The sequence below is a fragment of the Cibotium barometz genome, chromosome 6, assembly GCF_041138505.1.
Source record: "Cibotium barometz isolate CiBa-2024 chromosome 6, ASM4113850v1, whole genome shotgun sequence".
Lineage (NCBI taxonomy): Eukaryota > Viridiplantae > Streptophyta > Polypodiopsida > Cyatheales > Cibotiaceae > Cibotium > Cibotium barometz.
Window position 1 is genome coordinate 53,254,060 of NC_141051.1, and position 8,753 is coordinate 53,262,812.

At 34.2% G+C, this 8,753-nt stretch overlaps 1 protein-coding gene across 1 annotated transcript; it reads right to left on the minus strand.

Annotated features, from left to right (window-relative positions):
- Window positions 1-4,906: 4,906 nt before the first annotated feature.
- LOC147637864 (uncharacterized) lies at window positions 4,907-8,049 on the minus strand. The gene is made up of 6 exons (XM_086799064.1): window positions 7,963-8,049; window positions 7,244-7,404; window positions 6,841-6,951; window positions 6,600-6,748; window positions 6,277-6,368; window positions 4,907-6,190 (listed from the first exon to the last, which is right to left on the minus strand). The coding sequence occupies exons 1-6, from the start codon at window positions 8,047-8,049 to the stop codon at window positions 4,907-4,909; spliced, it is 1,884 nt and encodes a 627-aa protein (XP_086655190.1).
- Between the last annotated feature and the right edge of the window lie 704 nt (window positions 8,050-8,753).

The following is an 8,753-nucleotide window of genomic DNA, read 5'->3' on the forward strand; positions in this document are numbered from 1 at the left end:
ATTAGAGCCTCGACATCGAAAACCCTCCCCTATATATACTCTTACTTGCATTGTATATTGTTTATATTTTTTGTGATACATATAAGTAGGTAGGTTCTTGCACCATTCAAGAACCCTTACTTGTTTCTACCCAGGCACACTTATATAAGTAGGTAGGTGCTTGCACGATTCGAGGTACAGGCAACACCCTTACTTGTACCAACATCAATACCCTATCAATAACCTCCAGCAAAACAATCTCTCCAAGATTCTTTAACCTTGCCATATCGATAACTCCATCGCCTAGGCCTAAGGATGGACATAAAATAAGAAGGATCAAATATTAACCCGAGGTTAACTATGGGTTCCCAACATTACTTCCACACATTTGGGCCATATAAGCACTAAGTGACGGGAGTGAAAGGAGCCATCATCAATGTAAGATTCCTCCCTCCAGCTTTTGAGGTGTGCAGGTGTAAGAACCTCCCCTTCTAATCTTATAATTATTCCCCTCTCTGAAATATTAAAAAAAAGAAAGATCCAGTTTTACCCTATTTTGGCCTGGAGAGAGAAAATATCTAGAGGGAGGTAATTCAAAGTTGAGATATTTTTGGATATAAAAAACCTCCTAGTGTCTAAAATGGTTTCCCTTGAAACAGAAATTCAAAAAGAACTTTCCAATGTGCAATTGGAATAAATTGAAAATAGGTATAAAGGACCTTAGCCTAAGGATCCAGATTTTGAGAAATTTTTGGATTATGGTCCAATTAAGGTTACTATGGACCAATAAGATTAATCCAAATGTAGGGAGGAGATAAATTGAACAATAAAAGAAAACCCCCCCAAAAATGAGTAAATGCTCACATAAGATGAAGAGTGGACTGAGGACCAAAGAAAAGAATTAAAAAACTGAATTTTGACACCTCAGTGTGGGGATCTCCCCTCATGAAGTCGGAACCTTTTTCTCATCATTACCCCCAATTTTTAATCAATAAAATGAGATATTTTCATCTCTCCTCTCTCCTATTTCAAAACTAGATCCAAAAATTAAGATTAACTGACCCAAAAATGGTCAAAAATTGACCAAATTGATCTGGAAAATTCTAGAATCAGTTTGCTTGGTTAGAGGCTCACTTTCTCCTATAAATAGAAGCATCCTCATTTGTAAAAGCTTAACGGTGTTTATGCACTGTTACTTTTCTCCTGTCTCGTTGTCCTCAGCCATCTATATTGAATTTTTTAATAATTCAATTATTTTTGGCCTAATCCTCTCCAAGGTGAATTGGTGGCCACTATTGCTTCAAACAATAGTATAACCCTCAATCCCTCAAGCCAAAGGAGAGCTTACAAGCTCCATGTAAGCTAATTTTCTTACTTTGTTTACAAATTTTAATGAAAAATCTATGGTTTTCTTGATTTTTAGGTTTTGCAAATGATTGAATTAAATTCAAATGCTATGCCTTTGATGAAAGGCCACCCCCTTCTCTTCTTTACATTCCAACCTTTCTTAATCCTAGAAAGATTAATTAAGTGATTAATTGAACTCTTCTTATTGTTTACTCTCTTGAATTCAAAAAATTATGTAGATTATAGTTCTATAATTCTAAATTGGGTTAATTAGATTAAATAAAGAAAGATAAAATGGTCAGCCATACAAAGGAGGTTATGGTAGAAATTTTTAGAATTTTGTGAAAAAGAAAGTTTGTTTTTTATGTTATTTCAAAAGAGTAATTCCCACCATTTTTGCATCTAAAAGAAATATTCTAATTACTCCATGTACATATTCATCTATAAATATGCATGGATATCACTGATATTCTTATTAAATTTGATTTCTATGCATAGAAAGATGCATAATGGAATTTTTTTAATTACAAAAGTGTTATTCTGATTAAATTTGATTTCTATGCATAGATGATGCATAATTGAAATTTTTTTAATATAAAAGTGTTATTCTTATTAAATTTAATTTTTATGCATAGAAAGATGCATAAAAGAATTTTTTTAATTACAAAATTATTATTCTTATTAAATTTGATTTTATGCATAGAAAGATGCATAAAGGAAGTTTTTTTATTACAAAAGTGTTATTCTTATTAAATTTGATTTTATACATAGAAAGATGCATAAAGGAATTTTTTATTACAAAAGTGTTATTTTTATTAAATTTGATTTTATGCATAGAAAGATGCATAAAGGAATTTTTCTATTACAAAAGTGTTATTATTATTAAATTTGATTTTATGCATAGAAAGATGCATAAAGAATTTTTTTTAAAAATAAAAGTGTTATTCTTATTAAATTTGATTTCTATGCATAGAAAGATGCATAATGGAATTTTTTTAATTACAAAAGTGTTATTCTTATTAAATTTGATTTTTTATGCATAGAAAGATGCATAAAAGAATTTTTTTAATTACAAAAGTGTTATTCTTATTAAATTTGATTTTATGCCTAGAAAGATGTATAAAAGGATTTTTTTAATTATAAAAGCGTTAGTCTTACTAAATTTGATTTCTATGCATATAAAGATGCATAATGGAATTCTTTTTATTACAATAGTGTTATTCTTATTAAATTTGATTTTTATGCATAGAAAGATGCATAAAGGAATTTCTTTTATTACAAAAGTGTTATTCTTATTAATTTGATTTTATGCATAGAAAGATACATAATGGAATTCTTTTTATTACAAAAGTGTTATTCTTAATAAATTTGATTTTTATGCATAAATAGATGCATAAAGAATTTTTATATCAAAATTCGAATTCTCTTAAGTTCTATGTTTAAATTCTATGAGTATTTAATGAATGAATAACTAAATACTCTAAGAGAGAAATTTCTATCATTTTATATTCACACGGATTGTAAAAAGAAAATTTAAGAAATCTATCAAGATGGAAATATTCAGATAAATGATTAGTTTATTCCTAATTGAAATTTGTAACTAATTTAGAAATCAATTAAGAGAATATTCAAAAAAAGAAATTCAGTAAAATAGTAACTGAATTACCAAACCTTTTCGAGAAAGATAGTAACTGAATTCAGTAAAATAGTAACTCAATTACCAAACCTTTTCGAGAAAGATAGTAACTGAATTCAGTAAAATAGTAACTGAATTACCAAACCTTTTCGAGAAAGATAGTTTAGGAAAAATCTTATCTGACTCGAACCGTGAATCGATTATGACCAATACCAAACTCTTTCGTCAGTTTTCGAGGAAAGAAAGTGTGACCAGTTTAGAAAAATACCCTCACCCTTCGAATTGATCTGTGGGGATCAAGGTTATAGAATTCGAGGAATTTTGGTATGAAATTCAGAATTACGATCAAGAAGTTTTGGGGATACTGATTCAAGAAATACTCCTCGTATTCAAAAGAAAATCAAACTGAAAACTTGCATAGAAATGAGATGTGATGAGATGTAATGTGACTTGAAACAAGATGTGAATGAATGAGGTGTGATGTCATGGGAATCGGGATGTAAATGAATGATATGGGATGTGAATGTGTGTGAAAATGGATGTGAATGTGTATGTGAGGAATGGATGTGGATGTGAGGAATGGATGTGGATGTGTATGTGAAGAATGGATATGGATGTGTATGTGAAGAATGGATGTGAATGTGTATGTGAAAATGGATGGGAGTATGTATGTGAAGAGTGGATGTGTATGTAATGAAAATGGATGTGAATGTGTATGTGAAACTGGATGTGAATGTGTATGTGGAGAAGGGATGTGAATGTGTATGTAAAAATGGATGTGAATATGTATGTGAAGAATGGATGTGGATGTGTATGTAATGAAAATGGCTGTGAATGTGTATGTGTATGTGAAAATGGATGTGAATGTGTATGTGAAGAATGGATGTGAATATGTATGTGAAGAATGGATGTGGATGTGTATGTGGTGAAAATGGATGTGAATGTGTATGTGAAAATGGATGTGAATGTGTATGTGAAGAATGGATATGGATGTGTATGTGAAGAATGGATGTGAATGTGTATGTGAAGAATGGATGTGGATGCGTATGTGAAAGAATGGATGTGGATGTATGTGAAAGAATGGATGTGTGTGTGTATGTAAAAGAATGTGATGTGATGTAAAGAGATGTGATGTGACATGAATATATGTGGATGTGAAGTGATAGATATGAATGTATGGATAGATTTGGGTAGTCGTACATGTGAACGATTGGATGGATGTGGATGAATGAGATGAGATGTGTATGAATAAGATATGATGAGGATAGAAGTGATGTGATATAATGTGGATAGAATGTATGTGATGGGATGGTTATGAGAATGAATGTGATGGATATGAATGAATGAAAGTGATTGATATATGAATGAATGTGATGTGATGGATGTGATGTAAATGAATGTGATGGACGTGAATAGATATGATGTGATGTGAATCGGGATGTGAGTGAATGACATGTGATGTAAATTGGAATAGATGTGAATGGATGATATGTGATGTGAATGAATATGATGTGATGAGATGTGGATATGGGTAGATGCGAGTGGATGATGAGAGTGCGTCAATAAAGCGAGCCCAGAGCAGCGAGCCGAGAGCAAAAAATCACATAGAATACAAAAATAAGAGCAAAAATCACACAGAATACAAAAATAGATTATCCCCTTCAAGCGAGCAGATTTGTGCTTGTGCTGCTCTCTAAAACATTGACATAACACTGAACTTAATTATTAAATGACTGAAAACATTGACATAACACTGAACTTAATTATTAAATGACTGAAAACATTGACATAACACTGAACTTAATTATTAAATGACTGAAAACATTGACACAACACTGAACTTAATTAAATCAATCAATATAAGTGTGTTATTTATATAGCGCACAGAGTACAAAAAGTTTAATTCATATTCTCAAAATATTCTCAAAACATTATAAGTATATCCTATAATTGTTGTGGGTGGCTCCTCTGAGATCTTGTGAGCATCTCTTTCAAAATATAATTAGGAATCTTTGGCTGATGGATATGCATATTATTGTTCACATCCTGTCCAAGAATCATCAGGAAAACAAAGTAGATATGTTTGCAGGCAAGATATGGTTTTCTTTTGACCAACCTATCATTGAATTCTGCACACGAACATATTGGGTGGTTCTGAATGGTTACTTCAATGGGTAGGGCTTCTTTGTTCTGGATTTCCCTCACTTTAAATATTTCCTTCTGCCCTTCTGCATGAACATGTCCTCCCATAATTTCTACATTCATATCTAACGCAGCACTGATCTGTGCATATGCAGCTTTAGATATACCTTTTCGATAGGGGTATTTTTGCTTATCTTCCTCAAGAATTTTTTGCTTGTTTTGTTCACTCTCTTGAAGCAAACTATTTGGAATCTGTACACCAATCTCAAATCCAGCTTTTACTAAATCATGAGCTTCCCTGACTTTCAAGTGTGTACCTGTTGCTATTGGCCAAACATTAGGAACACTTGCAGGTGGATGTAAGATTGTCTTTGTAGGCTTCCAAGTGTGTCGAACATCATTATTACAGAAATAGCAGTACTTTTCTTTCCTCCAAGAAGATAATTGACAATCACTCCAAAAGCATGGTGCCACTTCTCCGCCTCGTAGCTTTCTGCTACATTTTTTTCCTCCTACCCAATGGTTACATTCTACTCTATTGAAGATCGGAATCCTGCGCAATGCCCACTTTGTCTGATGAATATCTTGCTCTAATGATTGAAGTGCTACGTCACCTTCTTCTGGATTTATTGATGCTTGCCCTTTTTCATGCTTATCCACTGTCACATAAACAAACTCTGGTCGGTGGCTAGAGCTCCCTACATTCCCCTCATGGACCTCATGAAGTGGACGTTTAGCTCGAATAGTCTTTTTCTCACCCTTGAAATTTATCCTGTTTGTAAACATTGGAGTGCCCATCACTGCATCATCAATTGCCCTTGAAGTAGCAGCTGGAGAAGGGCTTGAAGTTTGTCTGGAAAGAGCTCTCTCAATTAATATCTCTAGGTCAGGCCCTCCACCTATATATTTTCCTTCCATAAAAGCCATTTGACGAGCACACTGGAAGTAAGCATTGATGAGATCTGAAACACATGCATCGTACAAACTAATTTTATGTTTGTATCCTTCTCCTGCTAGCCAACTAGCATGCTTGGCTTCAGAGAGGTTCGTCCGTGGTACCAGAGCATTTACAATAGGCTCACCATCCTGTTCATTGAAAACCCAAACCAATAGGTTTTTTAATTACTGCTATTGAATTAAGTTCATAGAAAAAAAAAACATACATAACATACCTTAATAATAAAATGACCCCAACGACTTGCTCTATAGTGCCACCAACTAAGCCAACTATCTAGCTTGGGAATGTTTCTGTCTGCTGCCTTTCCTGTTGCCCACCATGCACGTATCTTACGGAATAGCACTAAAGCATCCTCTTTGGTTGGTGCAGTCCTCCACCTCTCACACATTTCATTGTGTTTTTCCATATGTTGAGCATATATATACTTTTGTGTATGCACTCGAAGATTGTCCTTCCAATGAAAAAGGCAAGATCTCTCCTTTCCTACCATCTCATCTCCATTGTTATATACTGACCTAATAGCATTCCAATTTGCACCTGCTTCGTCGGCCATGAAGCCAAAAAAGTTTGCTGATTTCCCAGTATGGTCGATCATAACTGCATTCAAATTTTCCCAAAACATTATCTGTGCTGTCTCATCCTCCTCTCTAAACTCACAAGTTGCAATTGTGAGTAGCTCTCCAATCCTGCAAGAAGAGTATTTGGAAGATTATTGTATTGTAACAACTCAGTCGAACAGTCATTTCATTTTGAAAAGAGAATAAAAATTAAAACATACGTGTGATCATACACATGTGCACCCATTGTGTGCCAATCATTCTCCACTCGGTGTACATGATCAAAACAAACCCATGAATGTCGAAGGTCTCGATCCCCCGCAGCATCCATTCTATTGACAATATCAACGCCAGAGCCAGGGCCAGTTGTGGACATCTTGAAAAGATAGCACCTCTCATCACTTTTGGTTGCTTGCAAGGGAAACCTTGATCCGTGAAAGTACTGAAAGTGGCATTTTCTTTTTAACTCTAGGATAGCCTCAAATCCATCACCTAGTGCTCGACTTGTCTTTCGACTTTGCATTACCATCTGCTTCACCCTACATTTACCAAGTTGGTTAAGAAATTACATATATATATATATATATATATATATATATATATATTCAATAGAGAAGAACTTACTTTTTGAGATTTATTAAAGATATTAGCTCTTGAGACATCTCCTGGAGTTCCCTCTCTGACATAAACTCTCCAATCACTTTATCATCGTCAGTGAAAGCCTTCAAAACGAACTCCCTGGCAACAATCATTTGTACCTTTCGTGGACCCGCATTATGGTCCATCTGAACAACACGAGCTACTAAGGCTTTAATGTTTCGCATAGATGCTCGACACATGCCTCTAGCAATTGTGTGTGTATGTTTCCCATAGTGAAGGAACAATCTACTATGGGAGTGATCTTTAGGCATAAAATAGTAGGCAGACACTGAACATGTTTTTATGCACATTGGAACATGCTTACAAAAGAAACACTCTAAGTTTCCATAACTTCCCAAAGCCAAACATCCTTCATTTGGGGATTTCAATAATTGGCCATTCCAATGGAGCCTATTCGGTGATTTGTTTCGAAATCGATAAGTGCATCTTTCATTCATACACTGGAAGGTACCCCCACAAAAACTCTTTCTCAAAATAAAAGATTTATTAGTTCTTGTTTGTGTCTGGGGTTTTGTCCATGCATTTCCTTCATATTTGTGCTCCATACCCTCCATGCCCTTCCCATCTAAAAGCTCATAAATGCAATTTTCTTCATACTTCTTAGGGAGCTCCTTGACTTTTCCTTTGAATGTGCATTCATTTATAATATTATGGAATATGTCATTGGGCGGCAAAGTACGAACAATTTGGAAGGCAGATACTGCAGTGTCAAATGCAGGATCACCCTCCTCAATGTCAATTAAATTATCTGCATGCACCACCTTTTCCATGTCCTCTTCATCCAAGTCACTAGGAAAAAAATCAACAATCCAAAGTCAACAATTGAAAAAAGAAAGATAACCTCACTATATTTTACCATGTTTCAAAAGTTGAAATCACTCACATAGGTGAGGTCTTGCTGCCAGATCCAGAAGGAATATCCCCAGGGGTAGGGAGTGGTGTTGATGCAATGGCTACTTTTGCAACATAAAATGATGACAGGGTATTATCTAAGATATAATACCCATGTTCACCAATCCCATGGTACAAGGGAATTGTCCCTATGCTCTCAAAACCATCATCAGTTTGCAATAGACCTTCAATAAAAATTTCATGTTCTGCACCTAGTTTTTCTTTCATTAATTCGGCTGATAATAAACATTTCCCATGTGAAAATGACAGTCTAAAAAGAGGGCCTCCAACTTTGTGTAGAAAAATCTGAACATCTGACTCAGAATCCCTACATTTCAGGAATACATTCCAAAAGAAAGTATAATGTGAGCACACATTACAAAGTAATAATATTCAAAACACATTACACGTGAGAAAAAGAAAGTATAATATTCAAAACAATACTATATACATTACACGTGAGAAAAGGCATAGGCTTCCTTGGAATGAAAGTCTAATGAAAGGAAAAGCTATTTTTAGTATATTTACTCACGAGTTGCAATCAATCAACTCGTGGTAAAACTCCTTCTTCTCTTTATATGTT